Below are 25,000 nucleotides of genomic sequence, written 5' to 3'. Positions count from 1 at the left end.
GGTTGCCGAAATCACCAAAAATTTATAATTACACAGAATTTTGAGCAAATTTTCATCATAGAATCTGTGTCGCAGAACACAGAATTTTGGAAATATTAACAGATTTTACAGAATTTTAAAATTGCAAACGTTTGTCCAAAATTTTTTTAGGTCAATATAAATTTTGGATTTTTAATTATGAATTGGAAAATATGATGAAATTAGTAATGTTAATTGATTTTTCTCACGTAAAATGTAAAAAAGACTTAATTTGACATCACTTTTTAATGAAGTTATTGAAAGCATCACAGAAAACCGTCACAGAATTTTTGGGTAAAATCAAAGAAAGTCAGAATTTCATTTCTTCAAAATACAGATTTTTTTCGGCAACACAGAAAACCGTCACAGAATTTTTGGGTAAAATCACAGAAAGTCAGAATTTTATTTTTTCAACAAACAGATTTTTTTCGGCAACCTTGACTACCGCCCGATGGCAGTGCGACACCAGTTCAAAACCAGTGCAACACTGTCCGAATAAACAAACAAGATGACAGCACTTGGTGGTGCACCAGTGCAAACCTAGGGCAAATCTCGGAATAAACTAAAACGGTATAATTTGCTCCAAGAGCTTCTGCCCTGCACTTATCAGCTGAAAGTTTGCTCTTGATCTCTCAATTATAGTTCTCATCACTCGGCGGGAGAAATTGCGAACCATAAAAGTATCTTGAAGAACATAAACTATCAGCTGTGGAGCATGCTAAGCGTTTTTGGAAGGCTTGTATAAGCTTTTGGTTACGTGAGCAGTACCGCAGAGTTCTAAAACTTCACGAGAGATCAACCTGTTTGTCGTAAAGAATACTGTTCTGCCGGAGAAAAAACTTAACTTTATCTTCTGTGGTTCTTCCTATACAATATGCCCAAGTAACATTTAAAGTTTTAAAGCAGGCTACTAGATAAAGTTTTAGTTTTATAAAGGGCTTGAGGAGTCCAATAAAACTGTCTGTGTTACTTGGGTGTTCTATCTTTTAACCATACATTCTAACTTCATTCTACCATTTGACCATATCTTCTATTTTCTAGACACATCTAGCATTTAGCAATATTGTAAACCTTTACCCATTTATTCCATCTCATAAAATTTTTCGAACATTCTCAGCCGAAATGGAAAACTATAAACAAGCGGTAGAATTTCCGGTTTCAGGAAAACCAAAAAAAAAAACAAAGTGGCAGTTACCAACCTGAAACATGTCCGTGTCCGGGTCCTCTTTGTACTCGACGATGACGGCCTGGTTCCGGGACAGTGTGTACGATATCGAGTGCTGCTTCGCGTCCAGGATGGCCTGTGATGTCTGAGGTGATTGTACGATGTAGTGCTTCGACCGCTTGACGCCGTTCGATTCGCCCCGCTTGTACAACACAAATTTGGACCGCCGCCGGCCCCGATCGCCCTGCGGTAGGTAGCCATTATATCTGTTTGAAGGGATGGAAAGAAGAGCGAAAAACAGGACCATCGTTAGTTTGGAAACGCACAAACACGTAAGATCAAAGATCAGTTGGTTGCGTTGGATGTCTCACTATATAAATATTCATAACCTACATATGCTGACGATTTTCAGTTGAACCGTTTTACCATTATGATCCCATTAAGTGTATGGTGTTGGCAGCTGATAAAGGAAGCTAGAAACACAGTCATCCAGAGTAACCGCAACTTGCGGTTAACTAGACTGGCAATATAGACACAGAAAGAAGTCTACACCTATTTAAGGTGGGATTCAGTTTTGCTAATGCCCCCATATCTTCCCACTAACTAGCAGACGAAAGTGCACACACAAAAATGCAGTAGATGGCACCGTATCCAATCCATCCATTTGGTCTGGCTGTCGGTCGCCGTGGCCATCATCGCATCGGGGTGTCTACTACGGGTGGCCAAATAGAGGAAAATGCCATCTTCATGAAATGGAAACCAAAATCTGGGGACGACGTCACGTTGTTGGGGAGCAAATAAATCTCCCAATCCTCCCGCCCGAACTCTAATGCCTTACTTTCCTACACATTTGGTAGCAACAAGCTAGTAAAAACGTTGAGTCATATGGAACATGTCTACCGGTACGCAAACCTAGCCATGAGATAGAGGTATAAATTAAAAATGCACGCTAATGTTTGTTTCGTTTCTGGTATCTGGAGCATCTCTAATGTTGTTGGACAGTTGGAGCTGTGGTTGTAGAGGGAAGAAGGGGAAAATCGCTTCTGCCCAAACGGGCGAGACTCGAAATGGGACAGCGCTGCGGTTACATAAGGCTGTTTATATTTAGATTACAGTTCCCCGTCCGTTTTACACTGGGAATCGATAAAATTGTATACCTGTCGGAATCTAGATTCAGGGAAAATTCTCTGCACTTAAAGAAGGTAGAGGAAGCAGCGATTGGGCAAATAATTTTCTAAACATTACATCTGATATCTGAATCTGCGATTTAAATCTGAACCTGAACCCGAAATCTAAATCTAAATCATAAAACTGAATCTGAAACCTGAATCTGAATTTGAAATCTGAATCTAAAATCTAAAATTTAAAAATAAACTATTCTGATATTTTGAATTTGAATTTGAAACTTGGTTATTAGATTTTCGGTGTCAACCATTAAAAATAAATCAATGTTTTAAGAAATTAAGTTGCGGGGTTAGGTAAATTGGCTTCACAGAATGATTAACCTCACTTCACATCTTTTGAACTCAGAAACTTCCCTTAGATGTGATAAGGCTAAAAGACAGCCAAAACAGCCAAGGTTTTTCGAAATAACTAAAACAAACTATTCAAAAGGGTGGAAGAACTGTAGCCAGTATGCAAAGAAACGTGGCAATCCGGGCCAGGCTTCAATTCCAACTATGGACTATAAAAGTTCTGGTTAGGAAAATCATGGCCCGGCCATCGTGGCACTCGGTGGTTGGTCTTTCATGCATCCAAAGTAGTATCTACTACTGACATTAAAACGATGAGGAGGCAGTATGATCTATCGGTTTTCGAATTAACGATGCCGCGTTTTGCCGTTGCTGTTGATGGCCAATGGAGTCCTTCTACATCGGCAGTACTTTTTGTCAAACAACGAATAATTCGGACGATTTTGCTATAACGAAAAGGTGGATTAGCAGTAATTACAAAATAAAAACTATCCCGACAGACAAGTTTGAAGATAACAATGCCAACAGTTAAAAAATTATGCAAAAAATTAAGTTGTTTTGAGATCATGCCAAAAACGTCATCTTCATGGAATACTCAGTACCAGTAAAATCATAGCCTTACTCTTTTTAACTGTAAGTGTACTGAAAATTTCGGTTTTCCATCCGGCAATGAATCGATTGTGGATATTTTATTTAAGCCTACGTTTATTCGGAAGGAGCAACATCAGCTCGGATATTCCAATGTAACAAATTTGTCGAATGGATTGGGCGTGCATGAGCTGCTTCAAGAACTGGCACAACCTTAAGGCTAACTTTTGCCCGTTTCGATGCAGTTCGTTGCATATTCGGTACAAAGAGTATGGCTCAAGTGAAAATGGGGTTTGAATTACCTTCGAATCGTAGTCGTGTAGCAGCAACGAGCCATTTTGTGTAGATTTATTGGGAATCACGCCTTAAAACTTCAGCCAAACGGGATCCGCATTCGGCAAGTTTTTTCTACTAAATTAAACCACTCTCTACTAAATTGTCACCACGCAGAAATAAATTGAAATAGGTTACTGTCGGACCACAATTTCATCTTTAGGCTTTGGCAATAAAAAAAACATCAGGAAGAAGGATATCTATTATTTGAGGCCTTCAGTGCCAAAAAATGCAACACTTTCATTTTTTTCATTTATTTTCATAAATTTTTATCCATCCATTTAAAAGTTATTAATTTTAAATGGATGGATAAAAATTTATGAAAATATCAATGATACTACCTAGAAATGTAATGTTTACATGTACAAAATTTTGTGGCGATTTGTCAAGTAGTTTTTGAGATAGCGTCTAATAAATAAATCCTTTGACCCAAATTTTCGGGCAGGAACATGAAAAATCTGGAAAGTCCCATAAAGAGACCCCAAAACAGGTGTGATAAATCATTCTAGAAATGCTAGAGAGTCTGACAGTAAGCTAAAATTTGAATAAAAGTAAGAATAATTAATTCCATGGAAGTATGAGAAGAGCGGGGTATAGCGTCATTCGAAACTTTCAATTGAAGAAGTGGTAAAGCAGGTTGATTTTTCTCCTGTCTGATTTTTTTCATTGAAAAGCCTAGCTTAAATGTTCCGAAGAAGAACGAGAAGAAAATAAAAAAAAAAACTATATCTAATACTAAATTTGGCTGACGATCTGTGGAAGATGCAAATCGATAAGTGGTACATAACGATTAGCACAATTATCTGCCAAATATAAAAATAAGTGCCTACAAAAGCGACCGTTTTCCTCCCATGGCACTTCCAAAGGTTTTTAAAAGTAAATACTCTGTTTTAGTTGGATCTGGAATCGTGCCATTAAGCAAAAACTGTGATAGAGTAATAAAAAATAAAAATGTTGTTTTCTTGCAGAAGGTGGACAATCTGCTAAACTTGTCAAAACTTTGATAAAATAGAAATTTTTAAGTTATTTTGAAGGTCTAGCAGCAGGAAGTAAATAACTCCAACAAGAATAGCATTGATTTAGATAAACGGTAGTTCATAGTGTGCAATATAGATGGCCCATACATATGTTGCCCAAACATTTTAGTCAATAAACTTATTCTCTAGACGCTATCTCAAAAACTATATGACAGATCGCCACAAAAATTATCCACATGTAAACAACCCAACCCAGTAATGGTAGTATCACTAAAAATTTCATCAATTTTCAACTATTCTCTCAAAAATTTTCGAACAATGAAAATGTTGCATTTTTTTCGAATGCAGTCCTCAAATCCGATTATTTTTTCGATTTTTAAAAAAAAAATTTATATACTTTAGGTTTGAAAAAAAAAAATACAAATGTTGGAAAAATGTATGAATAATAACAAAACACAACAGCTTAACACATTGCGGTGCACTTCACTGAGAAGCATAACTCAAATGTGATACATTTTATCAAAAAAAAAAAAAAACTAATTCTACATAATTGTGTAAAATGAGGTTGTCAGATTTTTTTCAGCAAGCATCCGGGCTATTTTATTTTAAAACCTGGCAAAACCCGAGCAATTGATTTCAAAATGATCGACCAGAAATCCGGGCAAATCTGGTCAAAATGCAGAAATAATTCAACAAAAATCAAGAAAAAAAAATGTTTTTCATCAAAACTCATCAATAGTTTTAAAATTCTATTTTAGTCGCATAAATAAAAAAATTTTGCAACGCAATTTGTTTTTTTTTGTTTGATTTTGCAAATAAAGTGAATAAATCCGGGCAAAATCCGGGCTTATTTCAGTGAAATCCGGTCATCCGGGCCGAACCACTTTTCAATTTTTTTTATTAAATATCCGGGCAATCTGGCAAGCTTAGTGTAAAACACTTTCGATAACTCAAAGATACTTAATTTGTAGAATTTGGTCCAGCCGTTTCTGAGATAGAGAATGCCAAAGTTTGGTGATTTTGGGCTTAAATTTTTTCGTGGTCCTAAATGCTTTAAAAGCGGGTTTTCCGAAATTAGCTTTAATGCACTTTTAGGCCCCTTGACTGGTTTCTCCTTTTTCAAATGAAATTCATAACTTTTTGGTGATTAAAAGGTTATTCGTTCAAAGAAGCCGTGTTAGGGATACTGAGCAAAATCAAACCGCGTACAAAAAATCTTAGTGCATTTCATTTAGGTTTTACCGATTTCCTTCGAGGGTTAAAAATTTGAAACTATAAGCGAACTATAGTCTCTAAATTAAGTCTGATTGAGCTGAACGTTTGCACAAGTTAGTTTTTCGGGTCAAGCAACAGAATTTATATGGTCCATTTTTTTAAATTTGCCATGGCCATTTTGGCTGCCACCCTAATGTCCACTATCGGCCAAAAGTTTGGGATCAGATCTTCAAAAACCTGAACATTTTGATCGGCCATATCTCAGGCTGATGTCAAGCTGAGGTGTTTTGAAGTAGAAAATCCAATGGGAATGTTGTTTTTTCTCGGTTTAAAGCAGTGATTTCGGGTTTTAACCACAATAGTTCGTAGATTAGTCCAAATATGTGATAATAAACTAAATAATATCTGAATCGACGAGAAAATTTTCATAAATTCTTAGTTCCCGCAAAAAAATAAAGAATTTTGTCGGTTGAAATTTCGGCATTTTCGCAATCCGGATCATGATCTGATGAGTTTATTGCTCCCGAAAAAAAGGAGACGATTCCAAGCATTATCAGATGTAGAGAAGTGATAATTTGTAGTGAATTTCGAAAGCGCCAAGGCACGCCAGCATGATATACCAATGCGTTGCATTGCTTTCTTATTGGAATTTATAACGCAAAGCGATGCTTGTCGCCTCAGCTTGACATCAGCCTCAGCCATCTTATGACATATTGCAATTCTTTAGATCTTACTCGAAAGATCGTGAGCAAATCCTCCATTGTATGTTTTTGACAAAAAGTATATTCTAAGTTTATATAACCTAAACTTAGCTTAAAGTTAGAACATTTTCCAAAAACTGCACTTAAAATTCAAATCCGATCATCTCATGGTGGGCTGGACTCTGAGATAAGCCATCTGATCTGGTCAAAACCAATTTGCATGTTGTTTTTTACGGTCGGACTATTTGGTGAACGTTTTATGAAGTTAATCATCAAAAATATTTCAACTTAATATCGATAAAGCAAGTTCAACTCATTAGTTTCCAAATCAGCTTACTATATAGACAATACGTTGTTTGATAACAGAGATACGCGTGAAATAAAAATGCATGTTTTAGAAAACTGATCCCAAACTGTTGGCTGTTACACCATACTGCGGGGTGATCCCAAACTTTTGGACGATAACTTATATAGCTATTTTCTTTAAGTATATTGCAATTTTTTAATCACAAAACTTAACGAATAGCTATGGAAAAAGGATTTGAATACAACTTGAATTTTGAAATTTGATTCACCTCACCCTGAGATGATCGGGTTTGAATTTTAAGTGCAGTTTTTGGAAAATGCCCTAACTTTGAGCTAAGTTTAGGTAATATAAACTTAACATATACTCTTTGTCAAAATCATACAAAGAAGATTTTACTCACGATCTTTGGAGTAAGATTTAATAAATTGCAATATATCATAAGATGGCTGAAATATGGCCGATCAAAATTTTCATGTTTTTGAAGGGGTGATCCCAAACATTTGGCCGACAGTGCACATACACTAGGCGGGTAGCGATAAAAATGAAAAAGAATATATGGTTTAATTATTGACAATTAATACATGTATGGAAGATCCCTTCCCTCTTCTGATCTCCTCAATGGAAATAGAGAGCGGTCTCAAAACATTGTAGTAACATTTCTCGCACCTTGATATGTTAATGTAAAATTTAGTATCATTTGATTGATTAGTACTCGGAAAATGCTAAACATCTTATCGGCTCAAAAGATAGAAGGGAGGGATTTTAAATAGTCAATTTAGTCCGTGTAAATAGTCAATCATTTTACTCAAATAACCATCCATGTCGAATTTGACTCCATTTGCTTGAGTAGTTCTCGAATTATACAACAAATTGTTCAATTGTGATACCATTTAGAATAATCCCGACTGAAAATTGGGCTGCTAGGAAACGGAAACAGTTACAATTTTTGAAAATTTCTCTTTTGAATTCAACGTACAATCATGCGACATATTCTGTACATCCTTAAAAAAAAATCAAATTAAAAAAAACATGTTCAGTTTTCTCGTTTTTTTTCAAAATTCAATGCTAATTCTGAAAAACCATTCCACTTGGCACCACTATACATCATAACAAACTGGGTTGCCAGGTGCCCAAATTTGTCTGTAAAACCAAGAATTTTGACCCTTCGTCCAGATATTGGTCAGACACAGATTTTACCCCGATTTTTGCTGAGAATGCCCAGATTTTACAGATTTTCAAAATTGAGTGATGAAACCAATATTTATGTGAATCAAAGCAATCGGAAGATTCCTTTTAATTCAACCACGGAATCTTTCGATTGCTTTGATTCAGTTGTATCATTCAACCAAGTAGGCTCATACCACAACAGAGGGCAATATTTATGCATCGGTTTTGATCCGTAAGTGCCAGATTAGACTGAAATCTCGCTTGTATTCATTGGTATTTCACCAAGCATTCATTACCAATTACCCCCCCCCCCCCTTACTTTTTAAGTGAAAATTTTTTTGTGTGTACTTTTAGGTTCGAGTTGAGGTCAGAGGTGCCATGTGTCCTGATAAATCAGGATTTGTCTTGATTTTTCAAACGGTCTTGATTTGTCCTGATTGTTGAAAAATGGCCTTTAAATTAAAATGTATGAACTGAATTGTCCTGATTTACTTTTTTTTTTGTTTCGATTATAGTCGTTTTACCATCTTTATGGCATTCGCGACTTTATCAACGTTACAGTTGGCGGATCGTTATTGAAAAACTATCCGGTACAACTGTGTTCGATGTTTACTCTTGGGCTCGAACTCGTGGACATCGGCTCAGGAGACAACAGACTTGCCAACTGAGCTATATCACAAGCCATCCTGATTTACAAAAAAAAAAAAAAAAAAGATACTACTACTGCACTATTTTATTACAGAACCGTTCGATATCCTGATGATTTAACTATAAATTCAATCACAGTTTAGATTTCTTTTTAATCGATAATAATGTTCGGTTCAGATGATATTGAAATGGTGTTTTTCCATATAAACTGCCGGCCAGCCAAGATTCTGCTCGCCTTAGTTAGTGCATAAAATAAAGCATGGATCACTACAAATCTGGACGCATTAAAAAGGGTCTATCTCGGAGCTATGTTAACGGAATACAAATGTTTTGTGCTCAAATTGTAGGGTTTTTACAGCACTTTTAAGGAAAAATAATAAAAAAATATTCCGATGTTGTTTTGATGAAATTTCGTACTTTTCGTCGAGAACCACTCATCTAAGTTTGGACACCCTATTCAATGACCTCAGCAGCCGTTCACTGCCCTCAGCGGCCATTTTCTTCCACAATCTCTTCATCTCTGTTGCATCCCGAGTCGTCCTACCATTCTTCTTCATCTTCTGATTAACAATTGCCCAAAATTTTTCGATAGGGCGGAATTGAGGGGAGTTGGGTGGGTTGATGTCCTTTTCGACAAAATCCACCCGTTGGCCCGATATCACTGTAGTACCTCTTTGCTGTAGTGGCAGCTTGCCAAATCTGTCGAAAACTTTACTGTTTCTTTGTAAGATCTAATAAAAGGAAAAAAACATTTTTCAGGCACTCCTCCTTGTACATTTCGGAGTCCATGGTCTTGTTTTTCACAAAAAACCGGGGTTTTTCGGGCGCAGCTCCAAATATCTTGCCAGATCAAAAACTTTTCTGCAAAGTTATTGGCAAAAACGAATTTGAACTTGATGGGGACATCACTCCGACCAGTGGCTTTGTAAAATTTTTGGTCAGGAAGCCTCCCAAAATTAGATTTCGCGATTTTTGAACCAGACCACATTGGGTTTTTGAACGTGGGTGTCCAAAATAATTTTCGTCTCGCGGCTTCTATCACGTGTAACTTTTTTGGAACAAAAAGAATCGTAATGAAATTTTCAGCACTGATAGAGGAAACATTTCCGAGCTAAGTACTGTCAAAAAATTCCAGATCCGAAAACTAGGAGCGCTATGGTAAAATAAAAAGTGCCTCCAGATTTCTGATGATCCACGCTTTAAAGCGTGTAAGGTACCAGTAGATATTTCGTTTTTATTTATGAAATTAAAACATTTATTAAAACCACAAATTTGTGGTATTCTGAAAAAAAACCTGATTTTTTTTTAAACCCTCTGGTCTGCCTGGTTGAGGCTTTTTGCTAAAGTGGTGTTTGTGTAGAACTGTAAATATATCCTAATTAGCAATGCCAGGTAAATGTTTGACGTTTGGTAGTTAGGAAAATGTATGTCTGTCCTTAAAAGCTCCCCGAAAGCTTCCTTACTAATCTAAACTCTACTATGGAGGACATTGTTTCGCTAGTGTTTGCTTAGTAACTCCCATAGCCATAACGAAACCCAGTGCTGGCAAAATTTGTCTGATAGCTTTCAGGTTTTGAAAAAGGAAACCGTTTGGTTTTTCAGCTCAGCGTCCTTGACAGCGCCAGTTATTCGAAAACACTTTCCGAGAACGAATCACGGATGATTGGTCAAGCAGTGGTATAGGGTAGTGATTCGTTCAGAGTTTCCTTTTTCCGTAAACTGCGAGCAATAATAACAACGAGAAAATATTTATGTCCGCACGGCATGCCAAAGTCAGATACCATCAGGTGGGTATCCAGTTCATCAAACAAACATGGCAACAATAACCTGAATCGGCTCTTTGATGCGGCATAAATTGGTGTCTTATATGACGCTGCCCGGCAATTGAGTTTGATTTACACCGACGAACTTGAAATTACAGAAGGATTGTCCGAAAACTACGTAGCAAAGTTACAAAATTTGCTTTAAGAGTTTTCGGATATAGGCTTTTTTTGGGGCATAATTTTGAAGCCATCAATTTTTGACGTATCAAAATTTCTCGCATTGTTCGCGTGATTCATCAGTTGAAGCCGCGCCCCAGTTGTTGATCCAATTCCACAAACAACGAACGGCTCATTTATTCTGAGGGTCAAGATTTTCTACTGAACCGGCTCGATTTTCTGCTGCCCCCCACTTAGCTATTCGGTGTTGGTGCAATCATCGTACAAAATATATTAACGAAAATGAACTCGATTTCCTTCCTCGCTCGAATTTCCTTCCAACCGGACCTAGGACATGTGCCAATATTTACCGCTCAAATAACATCAGACAGGTTGTAATTTGCCACTTCTGCTAAATTTGCACCGGCTGTTTTGCTTCAGCTGCTTGCGGGTTATTTTGTTTTTTTTTTTCGCTTGTCTCCGTCTCTTTTTAGGTTTTATATTTTGGCCAGAATTAACCACATCGGAAAACCTTCGGCTCATCAACGCCTTGTTTGTTGGCTTGTGCGTTTCGACGCCATTAAACCAAACAGCACCTGCTGCTCCGTATTTGTTTGGTTTTAAAATTCAAATGAAAATATCATCTCATAAATAATTATGAGCGCCAGCAGAAACAGTTACAGTGACTCATATATGGGACTCAATCAACCAATAAACGCTGCTGCGATGTCTTAATTTGAATGTTTAGCTAATCGATCTATGTTTCGTGGAAGGGTTCCGGAAAAAAACATTTTTTTCAGAAGAAAATGCTTGATTTTATTATTTATCGAGAACTAAAATTTGTTGGATTTTACAAATATTTAACAATTTATTTCACCGGATTTCTTATTTATGTTTACTGGTAGTTAAGTTATATTGAAATTTTATAGATTCACTAGCTGACCCGGTGTACTTTGCTACACCTCGTAAAATGATGCAAATTTTAAAAATAATTGATATTTAAATTTGTTAGTTCATTATTTTTTATTTGATTCTCAACATTTTATCATATATCATCGCCTTGAAATGAAAGTTGTAACTTGAGTTTCAAATTGCAATACAAAAAAGATGAATTCAATTTTTTTCAAATATTCTTTTCTGTTCTCAAAACCTGACCTTAAATTTGTTGGATATTCACCCCAAGGCCGTGCGAACGGGGGGGGGGGGTTAGGGGTTTAACCCCCCCCCCCCCCGTGGAGATTTTTTCCAATAAAAATTTTCACCTTAGTAACAGGAAATAACTTGATTTTAAAACTGTTTGAAAATAAATGTTAACAACCTGCTCAGAAATTTGGCTCGCCTCCGGCGGAATTTAGTCTTAAAATACTCTAGGCTTGAGACATTTCATTATACGACACTATTTGATGTTCTCGAATTGAAACTAATTTTTAATTTTAAATTTTGATTTGACTCAAGTCAAGAGTCACTCACACTCAACCTTTTGTTTTGAAACTCTTCACGTGCAAAACCCTAACTCATCTTTAGAATGGGTTTTTATTAAGAAGTGTAACTCAACAAGTTCAGAGTTTGAAACCAACCATTTCAACTTCAAAATTAATTCATCGAATTCTAATTTTATACATCAACAAGTCGGTAGCCATGTAACAGGCTCACGATGGTCAACAGAATTGAAAAAAAAACCTCAAACTTATGTCCTCTAATTTTTTACTAACAATTTTGATTAAAAAATCTTATAAGTCGTTACTAATGTTACGTTGATATGAAATATTCTCCAAGAAAACAATTTAGTTTCAATTTTATTTTCTGATTCTCATTCTTTTAAATGCTCAACTTCACATTTATTTTTTTTTTTTTTTTGATAAATTTCACAAGGCAAAAAAAATCATCTGCCGACTTGTAATGCATTTAAAAGGCATTTTGACTAATTTGGATGCCACGAATCAAAATATGCAATTTTGCTATCAGCTTTTGTTAATGAAATAACTTATAAAAATAGTTATTCAAGAAATTTCCACACTTTTTTGAAAAGACTTTCTCAAAAACATAACGTTTTAAAATAAAAGTTTTAAATCAACTATCATTTTTCCCCTTAACGCCAAGTAACATTGAAATTTGTGAAAAAGGTTTCTTTTGTATCGATTATAGTCGTTTTACCATATTTATGGCAATCGCAACTTTTTCAACGGTTATTCGTTTTCTTTACCTCATTCAACGACTTCTACTTTTCATCTTTATATGTATTTTATTTTAATTTTCAAATAAGTTAACCAAATTTTATAGTACAGTTTTTTTTTAAATTTCCTAATAAATTTAATTTTAAATTTTAGACATGATTTTCAATAAGTTTGTCTTTATTGTTGAATTCTGAATTTTGTGTTCTGAAAACATTAGCCTTTAAATATGAATTTTTAATAAGAAAAAACATAGTTTCTTATAGTGTTTTTCCAGGGCCCAATGTTTCAATTGAAAGTGACAAAATCTTCAAAGCTTGAAATCTTAAACTTTAAACCCTTTGATTGAAAATTTATAAACTTTTCATTTATTTTTGTAATACAAAAACCATTTTAAAGCTTAGTTTAAATGCGCAATGCTAACTAAATTTGTATTTGTTTTGTGCTTCTAATATTTACAACAAAACTTGGAATTCCATATTTTTATATTTTTTTCTTATATTCGCGAAATTATCCATTTCTCAACATGTACTTTGTCAGTTTAATTGAACATGATTTGTAAAGTTAGTATTTAGAACTTCAAAAATTATTTTGGTAACTGGAAGAATTTTAGTTTAGAAATAGGTTTTAACTCTAACTTTGATAACTGGCGCTCTTGAAATAATATTGAATTCCTTCTGTGTTTTATCAAATTAATTTCAATCATCAACTTTTGAATAAATCCTTCTAAGTTCCAAATGTTTTTTATAATCAAAAATTCACATTTCAAGTCGTGATAATTTTTTTTTCAATTTCAAAATACTACAGAGAAATTTTTCAAGCCTATTATTGAAAATGAAGAAAAGAAATGTAAATAAAGATTAATAATTAATAACAATTTAATTTTTAAACATGATTTATTTTTAACCTTTTCTGACGTTTATTTAAGAATTAAGATTTTTTTTAATCGGTGCCAAATCTGAAAACTTGACTGTTGAAAATTAATTTTGAGGCAAATTTCTAGTTCAAATGAGGAATATCATTTTGAAAAATTTATCAATGATTTACCGGAAATAGCATTGATTTGAAACATTCATTATGATTTGTTTACAAAAAAACCTGGATTTATTTTTTGAGTTTGAGAGACATTCATGAGTTAAAAAAAATCAATTTCCTTATTTATTGTTTATTTTTGGTATTGTTATTATTTTAAGTAAAATTTGAATTTTGAAAACCCCCGCCATGGACGGGTCCTTCGCACGGGCCTGATTCACCCCTTTCCCTTTTCTAGCTTCCCACTGAAAAAAAGGTAGAGTCTTAAAATGTTACTTCCATAAAGATACTTTCCTATGACAAATTTGGGGTCAAATTTGCTTAAAATAATAGGTATTAAAATACAATCATATACGAAGTTCGGTATCTTTCGACTGATTAATTCTTGACATCTTAAAAAAATTGTGGTGGCCCTCTCATTTCTTCGTGTTAGTTCACTGGGATCAGGAAGGGGTCTCAAACAACCATAAAGTTTATATCCGTATCCAAATATCCTCCCATGCCAAGTTTAGTTCCATTTGCTAGATCATTGTATAGGAGTCCCTTCCCTCTTTCTGTCTCTCCAATGAAAGGAAAGAAGTGTTTCAAACCATCTTGGGAACATTTCGTTCATCTAATTACCCTTGCATTCCAAGTTTGATTCCCTTGCTTTATCAGTTATTGAGTAATTGCAAAAAAATGTATGGACCCCTCCCCTCTTCCTATCCTCCCAATGCAGGTCGGACAGACAGACAGACACATGTCTTAGGAGAATTCATATGTTTAGTTTTATTTTATACAAACAGTAGCTTATATCTAGTGGATATTGAAATTTCCTGGAAAGTAGATATTCAAATCCCATTATAAGTAGTTAAGTCACTGGCTAATTTTGCTTTCTGGCTTTTGAAATAATGTCATTCAAAATGTTTCCCAAGGTTCCATGAACGAACAATCAAACTCATTGGCTATGTAAAAAAGCTTTTTGCGATTTTTTATTTTCATCCTACGGTTGAAAAAAATCTTCAAAACACCGATGATCTTTTTGATGGACAAGTTAGGTTCGTGGTAGTTGTAACATAAAATTTTCAAACGTATTTAAAACAAAAAGACATGAAAAACCAATTCATAAATTTCAGAATACACGATAACCCAAAATTGTTTATCTGCTTTTCGAATTTAAGTTTTTCAGTATTCCAATTTATTCTTTTGATAAAAATCAATTGAAAAATTTTACTTTAAGATTTCATAAAAAAAATTTAAAGTTGACAGTTCGCATATCTTTGAAATTTCTATTTAAATTTGATGTTTTTTAAATTTTTCCATAAAATTTTTCTTCGAATTTTTGAATTTTAACATTCAAAATGTATATTAAAGATCTCAAACATTTTAAAATATTTTATTTAAAATGCTGATAAAATTTAAATGCGTTTTGATGTGCTATTTATGATTTCCGGTGAAAATTACAGAGTTATGTAGCCTTGAAATATGGTTTTATTTTATTTACAAATAAATCCAACCAAAGCTAACTCGAAAAAAATAATAAAATAAAAAAAATAGTTTTAAGTCGTAAAAATGAACCAAATTTTAAATTTTAGGGAAAATCAGAGCAGGATTAAGCCATCGGAGGGCCGAGGCCATTTTTCTAGGGGGTCCTATTTGTTTCATTTTGATTAAAGTTCTTGTTTATTCTAAAAACAAGCTACATATAAATATTTCTGCCTCATATAATACAAAATATAACTGCGGATCGTTTTTCAAACTTGAGAGATCAATCTTGATTAAATATTCATAATCACATTAAAGTTTCAGTTGACAAAGTCGAAGTCAAAATTTTAATCCAAATTCTCCTTTAGAAATATACTTTTGAACCACAAAAATACAATTCAGAGTTCATGTCTAAAATTATTGTGCAGAATTGAATTTTTAAAAATCAACTGGCTTCCGCATTTAAAATTAAAAATTTGGACTTAAAAAGTCAGTCAAAACGAATAAATTTTTTTTTTCTGATAGAGATTCAAAATCTAAAATAATACCATTAATTGATATCTTTTTTTTTTAACAATATTCAGTATTGAAGAGCAAAATCTCAATAACGTTCGAAGGAATGATTCAAATGACAAATTAATACTGTAGAGTTTTAAAAGTCGACAAAATTGAAAGAATAATGAAGATTTTTTATTCCTCGACATCAAAATTAGAATATAGAACATGATTCCAATATTAGTATTCAAATCAAATTCAGTTAAAGGATAAAAAAGAAATAAAAATAGAACAGAACTTCAAATAAAAATCCAGTGCCAGAGCTAGGTTCAGTCATCCAAAAAAGAATTAAAAACCAAAAATTTCAAAACAAAAATCAAAACTCACATTAGAAAATGAATGGATAATTTTAATAAAGAACCTTTTTTGTCATTTCTTCATAAAAAAACGACTCAAAAAATAATGAGCATTGTAATATTCAATCAAATCATGGATTGTGTCTCTGAGAAAAAAAGCAGAACCATACATCAAAGCTCGTTAGTCGAATGTTGGCAGATAGTTATGAATTTGAAAATTGAAAAATAAAAGACCGTATTCGTTTTTAGTTTTCAGATTATCAAAATCTCTGGATCAGGATCTGTACTTGAATTTAAAAAAAAGTTAAGAAAAGGATTATCGATAAATTGCAGTTTCAAAACTGTGAAATTTAGAATTTATCTTATACCTAATAGTGAAAAGTATACATATTCTTTTCAATATCAAATGATTTTTGATTAGTGCCTCATAAAAACAATGATTTGTAAATATTTATTGTTTTATCGAAAGCTGGAAGCTATGAAACGTTGAATGAACTTATGGAAATTTGTGTATGTTTCTTTAGCAAATTGTGCAGGCATCTGAGGAAAATGTTATTGAAAATATATTTTATACCATCGAGTCATGGAAATTTTTTTTAAATAAAATGTGAATTACATACGTAACAAATCCTGAATGAATTTATATTTTTGGTAGGGGGGTCGTTCTAGTCCCCTTAATCTGGCGTTGGGTAAGATCAAAACGCCCTCGGCATAAATTGTCAGATAAAAAAAAACCTTCACAATCTTGGAAAAAGCAACTAAATTTTACAAAAAAAAAGCCGAAAGACATTTTCACGAACTTCACGAAATTCAATGTCTGTATCTTAATTTTTCTCCATTTTGATCAGACCAGATCATCAAACTTAAACACGATAGAAGTACACAAAATATGAATGGGTGTTGCTATAAACGTTTAACTGCACCTTCCAATTCAATTTCAGTAGGATTTCGATCCCCGTTTTCAAACCATTGGAAAAATCGAATACCCTTCGATTGATGTTGAACCAGAAGCCCTCATCACATAGCCTATATTAGTTACAGTTTTTCAGAACCTGTTCGTACGTCCGTTCACTCTCCTAGCATAGAACACGAGATAAAAACCAGTCCCATCTACAGTGATTGTACCATCTCAGGTATCCATACCAAGAATAGGGAAAAGAGCTGCCTGTTGCTTGCAGCATTACACTGAGTCGATTTTTGGTCGTTTTCGAATTTTTCAAACCCTAGGGTTTAAAAAGCTTGGTTTTGGTTCATAAGTCATCCATGTTTTTTGCAGGATTTTTAAGTAACCTTTACATGAGAAAATTTGAACTTTTAGATTTGTATGGGAAAATTGAACATTTTGTACTGAAAAATCAACATCATTTTTTTTTCTTTTGTGGAACCGAGTCTGCTAATAATTTTTGTGCCAATTTAAAAATTCTCCAAAGAAAATTTTCCGCTGAACCACTTTGTCGAAGACCGTAGCTTCGTTTCTTATTAGGCAAAAAAGTTATTAGGTGTTGAATGGGAGCATGTCTTTTGGCATAGAAACAATAAATTCAATTGACATCACTGTTGGTTGCCTAGCACACGTTCCTTTTCTTAAACTCAAAATTGAGTTGTTTTGGTTCAAAACAGCACGACAAAATTTTGCGACGTGTCTGTCGGTTGCTGTTCTGGTTCGAAGTGAACTCGCTAGGTGTCAGTCCAACAAAGAGGGTTCCATTTTTAGTTCATAAGCTCGAACTCAGCAGAAGGGGAAAAAAAGGGATCAATTTTGAGTTCGCAGTTCGAACTCCGTTTTGAGCCATCGCAAGGAGAAAAAAGGGTACTTAACTTTTAATTCATAGAATCGAACTATGTTTTGAACCTCGGTCATACTGAATTTTGAGTTTGAAGAAAGGAGTGTGCAAGGTATTGCTTGACTACTTTTCATGCAATACTTTGCTAGACACTCGACCAAAAGACATACCCGGGTTTAACAGCTAATAACTTTTACGCTTAATTTGACACGAAATAACGGTCTTCAACAAAGTGGTTCAAAAGAAAATTTCTTTCAAACAGTTTATAAATTGGCACAAAAACAATAAGCCACCGAATAAACAAAAATGATGTTGATTTTTCAGTACACAATATTCAATTTTCCCATACAAATCTAAAAGTTGAAATTTACTCATGTAAACGTTTCTTGAAAATTCTGCAAAAAAAAACATGGATAAGATTTGAACCTAAACGAAGCTTTTTAGATTCCAGGGTTTGAGAAGTTAAAAAATTACCCCAAATCGACTCAGTCTATTGCAGCATTCGTGCAAATGGATTTTTCCAATCTCTTCAATTCGAAGAATCTTACTAAGGAAAAAAGAATGGTTTAATTACAGCATTTTCTACCGCTCTCTAATGAAGGTGTTTTTTTTATTTGCTCTCGCTTAGAGTTAGTCGTATGGCTTTGATGACTGATTCTGACTCAGCCGAGTTGAAAATGGCTGGAAAAGTCTGCACCACAGCATGGGAAAGTAAATTTCACAGCGTAGATCGCCAAAACGACCCCACGGGCGCTCCAGAAGTGTTACCGGAATCATTCCAAAGGCTTTTTTTTAGTATTGTATTAATATTGTAACAAATATTTAATTTGAAATGAATAGAAATTCTTTTTTTTTAATTTTCTTATTTTTATAATATTTTTCATTCCAGCCACTTTTATCATTTGCGTTTCTTCAGATATTATGTATTTTTTTGTAATTTAATCAATTATGTCATTTTTATCTTTTACAACATATTCACAATTTTTTTTCCGGCAACCCCAAAAGCGCTGGAACAGCAAAATAATTCCGAACCATAATTGTCAGAACGTCGCCTGTCTGTTTCGTCGAGTAACGTGCCATGATTTGTCGTTATCTTCCATCATCATATTAACGTTCAAGTTATCCGGCCCGGTTGAAGCAAGGAAACCGAACGATAAAAATAAAACGTAAGGGAAAAAACGATTAACCAAAAAACGTCGAATTGGGCAGTTGGTTCCGAACTTTTGAAAACCCTCGCCCAGAGGCCGATTCGCCCTTGATGGTGGACCATCATGATGATGGACCGTGATTCTTTGGAAGTGCCCCTTTTTAATTTTTTTTCGGTGTTGATATTCCATAAAACGGAATAGTTTATGGTTTTGGGTGGAGAATTTTGAAGTGGGTTGGATCGGAGCAGATGAGATTAAAAGAATTTTGTTTTAGGTCTTGAAAAATTTATCTTGCTCCGACTACTAAACCACAAGTGGACCGTCCTTCTGTGCGATCCAAGTGTGTATTTCTTGGAACAATTCAACTTAAATTGATTGGGTTTTTGTCAACGCCGTTTGTTTATTTCGTGCTGTACAACAAGTGAAATATTTTTCAGCTGTTAAGAATTCTATTTCAATTTTTAAAATTCACAAAATAAATCATTTGCTGAAAATAGCTTAATTCCCTCAAGCATAACCTTTTTAATATTTTCAAGTATGTGAATCTTGAAAATATACATGTGTTTTTCAAATAAATTGTTGTTCTCCTGTTCTATGATTTAAGAACACTAAATATCCTCTATGCTTCACGAATTTTTGAGTTTGTTCCGAAGCTTCTGATTAACACTAATAATTTTACAAAATTTATTTATTTACAATACAACTATTATAAACATCACAACAAACATTCAAAATTTTAATTCTTACATATGTATGTAAGTACAAATCTTGATGATAAGTTTTTATCGCCGATAAATTTATTGCTTAAAGTATGTTCATTGACACGTGCGGCGAGATGAAATGTTAGGTAGAAGAATTTTGCAAAGGAATGAAGAGCAGGCGGATAGGCAAGCATCAGAAGAGCTTCGTAGGATAAAGTTTTTGATAGGTGTTGAAAATTTTAAGTCTAGCTCATTTTCGGAAAGCATTTTGAGAAAATGTCGAGAACAAATAAGATTGAAAATATGGAAAAAGGTGTTCCAAAAATTTCAGCTGGTTACATGGCCGTAGGAACGGGGGGGGGGTTTTGGGGGTTAAACCCCCCCCATGAAGGTCCAAAAAAGCAAGCGAGGTATTCTACTCTACACTCAAAATTTTAAATTCATAATCAAATTATGATAATAGTGCAAAGATATTCAAGAGTAACTATCTGAACTAGATACTAATACAAAAACCTCGAAAACCCATTTCAAGTTAGCTACAGTTTTTCAAAATTTTCTCACTTGTTCATAGAATAAGGTTGTCAGATTTTTTTAGTACGGATCCGGGCTTTTTAATATAAAAACCTGTGCAAAATCCGGGTATTTTACTTCAAAATTGTACACTAAATCCAGGCAAAACCGGGCAATTTAGGTCAAAATCTAGGAAAAAAAAACTTTAAAAAACCTTCCATGATAATTTTTTTAAACTTGCTAATTAATAATTTGTTTTTCTTTTAAGGGGGGGGGGGGTAGGGTTTAACATTTTCAAAAAATCGATTTTTTTATTTTTTTATTTTCTTATTGTAAAACATTTCAAGAATGTTGTGTCAAATTTTCAAGTCAATTGAAGCAAAACTGTAGAAGTTATAGGCCTTTATCTCCTCCTATCTAATACTGCAAGAAAGCAAGAGCAGAAACTTCAAACGCGTTTTTCTCGAAAGCACATTTTTAAAGTCCGTGGACATCGTCATTTGAAAACTACTTATCCGATTCTTTTCAAATTTGGAACATATTTTCTACATATAAAATACCAGACCCCAACGTTTTTCTTTTTTGATTTTTTTACTTTGGGAAGATTTTACAGGTGAAAAATGGCGGATTTTTAAGTGAAAAATCGTAGTTTTTACTTCAAACAGCCACAAAAATTTCATAAAAATATTTTTAAGTTAAATAAAAACGTTGGGGTCCAGAAAAACATCTATTAAAAATATTTTGCTCTGATTTTTTGACTTCAGATGATTCTGTGCTGAGATACAGTGTCCACCGCAAATCCTGTTTTCTAAAAGGCATCCTCGAAAATGCTCCGTCACCGGCTCATTTTTCAATATTTTTCTACGAAAAAATTACTAAATGTTCTTTAAACAATGCTTTGTATAATGCAAAAAATTTGAATACATTTGTTTGAACGATAGCTCCAGAAAAAAATCGTGAAAATGGTGTTTTTTTTATACCCGTTAGACCCTACCCCCCCCCTTAAGTTTGATTTAAGAATGAGAATGAGAACAAACCCGAGCAAAATCCGGGCTTTTCCAATAAAATCTGAGCAACCGGGTCGCACCGGACTTTTCCCAAATTTTATATTAAATATCCGGGCCAATCCGGTTAAAACCAGGCAATTTGGCACCTTATCATAGAAAATCAGGTCCAAATATTAAATTTTAAATTAATCCCATTTTGGAGGTTCTGGTTCCATATTCCTAAATTGTATTTCTACATATTTTCGTATTTCCGATTTTGTGTCAAGTTTAAGATTCTTGATTTTCAGTTCGAATAATCATAAGAAATTAGGAATGAAATCCTTGTTCGAATTCGGTTTTGCATTTCATATCAAATTTGAATCAAGTTTTTTTGGGAATCAAATGTATTTTCAATATTTTATAATAGTTTTTCGAATACGGAAAAATAAAAAAATTGTTTAATGTTCAAATTCGAAGTTCTTAAACTGTATTCTAACACAAAATTTAAACATTTAAAGCTTCTTAGTGGCGATCCAAAGTTGAAACCGAATTCTGATTCATCATTCGAAATTCACATTTTATATCAGATTCACAAAACAGATTAAAATAAATGATTGAAATAATGAATTAAGATTAAACCAGCACTACAAAATTTAATTAGAAGATTCATGAATGAGTGCTCTAAGATTTGGCTCATGAAATTCTGATCTGGAATTAATATTCGGAAATCGTATTTTTAATACATTTCGGAAATCAAAATTCAAAATTCAATTTTTGAATTCAGGTTTAGAATTCAGATTTAAAATTCAGACAAAGATTTAGCTTGTGAATGAGTTTTTCAATCAACATAAAATTGTTGAGAAATTTAAGAAAACATAAACTTAAAAATTTGCTTGTCAATTCAATTTCTAGATTTCAAAGTTTTTAAACAGAATAAGTTTGTACACAGAATTCAGCTGAAAGAAAATCACAAATGTTAAGTAGAATTTTAATTAGTTTTCTAAGTTTTGATTCATGCAAAATATCCCAAATTATATTTAAGAAAAATCATTCACATGATTTATATTATGGAATTGATTCTTTATTAAAAATATTTCCTGTTTAAGAAACACGTACGTGGTCTTAACTTAAAAAATCTGCAAAATTTTTTTCTGTGTATTGTTTAACTTTATTAATATTGCAGCTTTTTTAAAGCCAAATTTCAAACTAAAATCATAAATTTAGTTCAAGTTTGCAAATTGGATTCGGATTTTTTTTCTCTTACGGTTTTTTTGGAAAATTTTATTTATTTTCATCAAAGGTTAGAATCTTGTAATTTGCAAAAGAATTTAGAAAATTGGGCTTGTTTGATTTGAGTTTAGTTTTTTTTTTAAGAAATTGAAGGCTACCCTTCTTTTATGCTAAAATTAAAAAACTTTGATCTACCAGACTTTTAAACAAATTCAAAAATTTTAACCATCGATGAAAGCGAATTTCATATTTTGTTTCTAGAGGTTTCATTAAAAAACATTTAGCTCACCCTTTAGACTAAGGACAACTTTTCTAAAGTTACTTTTTTTTAAAGGTTTTATTTATGACACTTTACCATACTTGTGGCATTCGTGTCTTCTCTTAATTTACAATTTCATACGAAAACCGTTAATGAGTACATAAAATTGAATAATCATATAATTACAAACATAATTAGTTTTAATTTTTCTTTCCGTGTGTTGTTAGAAAAAAATCATAGGTAAAAAAAGTCACCAAAACCCCCCCCCCCATGAGTCGGTTCTTCCTACGGCCTTGGCTGGTTATACCAATCATCAAAGCGTAGTTTTTTCTGCATCCAATTATAAATATTATAGGCTTAACTACAAACTGATGATTGACCTTACGCAATCAACTATGAATATAATAGATTCAAATTATAAATAAAAGTAGATTCAACTATACATTCTTGGTTGCTCTTTCACATTCAACTATAAACATGATAGATGCAACTGTAATGCTATAATCCCCATTGGGTGACACCGATTTGCGTTTCATCGGGAAGCAGAAATGGCTGGACAGTGAAAAAACCATTGTTGTGCTGACCGCTAACCCGAATAAAGCATTATAAATATCTATAAAACCAAAATGAAAATAAAAATTAATGCAGGAAAACAACAAAAAAACAACAATAAAATATAACGCTATCAACGCTTAAAATCAATTATAGAAGTACAATTGATTCAATCATATTTATAGTTAAATAAACCATAGCAACATCAATCAGTATATACAGTTGAATGTTTTATATTAATGGTTCAATCAACCATACAATTGTAGTGATTGTATCCCATTTACCCGAAAACCATTGCCCAGAATGAATTTTTCCCAGAATGACAAATACCCGAAATCAAACCCCAGAATGAACCATTTCCCAGAAAAAAATTCCCCAGAATGCACCATTTACCAGAAATTTTTTTCCCAGAATGGACCATTTCCCAGAATTTTTTTCCCCAGAATGGAACATTTACAAGAATGGCACAAATCCCAGATTTTTTCCCCTAGTATTTTTATTTGTTTTCTTTTTTTTTTTTCTAATGAATTCTTGAATATTTCATATGATTCGAAATTAATTTTTTCAAAATGATTTTTTTGTTGAAACTAAGACTTTGAAATTTTCCAACTAAATTTATTTTAGAACCAATATTGTGCTTTGTTTATGGTTTGGGTACTTTAATTGATTCAATGCTTATCATGGTCCTTTAAAAAACCGTTTTGGTATCCGACTCCTCACGCTGCGCGTTCGAACTTGGAAGACGTTTTGTCCTTCACGCTGTCGCGTGGCGGACGGGGCTAAGGGATCACCCCTAGCTTTCACGCAGACCTAGGAAGCCCCGGCAGACCTAGACCAATGTAATGGGGCCGCCGCTTCCGACGGCGGGTCGGCGGCCACCTCGGATTTGGGAGCTTCGGCGGCTTTGTGCCGCCTCAGCCCCTTCATCCTCGTTGGTTGCGGCTTTGCCGCAAAAGAATTAAGTTATGAAACCCCATTTTTTTGTAACAATTCCTTTTTTTTTTATTAATTTCTAGTAGGGATAAATGTTTTCAATTTTCTGGGAAATAGTTCTTCTGGCGAAAAAATTTCTGGTAAATGGTTCATTCTGGTGAAAAAATTTCTGGGAAATGGTACATTCTGGCGAAAATTTTTCTGGGGAATGGTTCGTCTGGGGAAAAAAATTCTGGGGAATGGTTCTTTCTGGCGATTGGAATTCTGGGGATTTTTCATTCTGGGCAATGGTTTTCGGGTAAATGGAGTACAACCAATTGTAGTTGATGCTATAATATTAATTGTTGAAGTCATAAAACCAATCATACAAATATTGTTGAATATTTAATAAATATAGTTGGTCGAAATTCAACCAGAAATATTGTTGATAAAACTATACTTATTTTTCCGTGAATGCGTTACATCGGTCACAATTAATTAAGTTTCCCCTTTTGATTCTTGGAATTTGAATCACTTCTGAAAACAGCATATTAAGGGGGCATTACAAAGTAAACTAAAAGCGGCGGGACCAACATTTCCCCAGAATGTCCCATTTCACCGTTTTTCTTCGTTCCAGCACTGGGTCTACAAAGCGAAAACTTCTAAACCTCTACTAACCGGTTTGGGCGCTTCAGCTCCCCGACAAAGGGCAGGCTAGAACGACGTTTTGGGGTTATGTTTAGTTGTGGGGCAGCCGAGTCGTGCCAAGAAATCTGATACAGCTGATTCAACAGCAAAAACAACATCGTGGAGCATCATTGCGTTCCCAATGTTAGTAGGTATACATAGATGGATTGGTCGAGAGGGCACGTTCCGAACGAATGAGAGAA

General features: G+C 33.7%; 1 protein-coding gene across 1 annotated transcript in view; it reads right to left on the bottom strand.

Annotated features, from left to right (window-relative positions):
• The window catches only part of LOC129737794 (protein pellino), a 105,656-nt gene that overhangs the window by 16,614 nt on the left and 64,042 nt on the right, over nucleotides 1–25,000 (bottom strand). Inside the window, exon 3 of the mRNA XM_055728958.1 lies at nucleotides 1,218–1,449. Within this exon, the coding sequence (XP_055584933.1) occupies nucleotides 1,218–1,449 (232 nt within the window). The remainder of the gene's footprint in view (nucleotides 1–1,217; nucleotides 1,450–25,000) is intronic.

Source organism: Uranotaenia lowii, chromosome 1, assembly GCF_029784155.1.
Source record: "Uranotaenia lowii strain MFRU-FL chromosome 1, ASM2978415v1, whole genome shotgun sequence".
NCBI classification, from domain to species: Eukaryota; Metazoa; Arthropoda; class Insecta; order Diptera; family Culicidae; genus Uranotaenia; species Uranotaenia lowii.
This window is presented reverse-complemented; position numbering and strand designations above follow the sequence as displayed.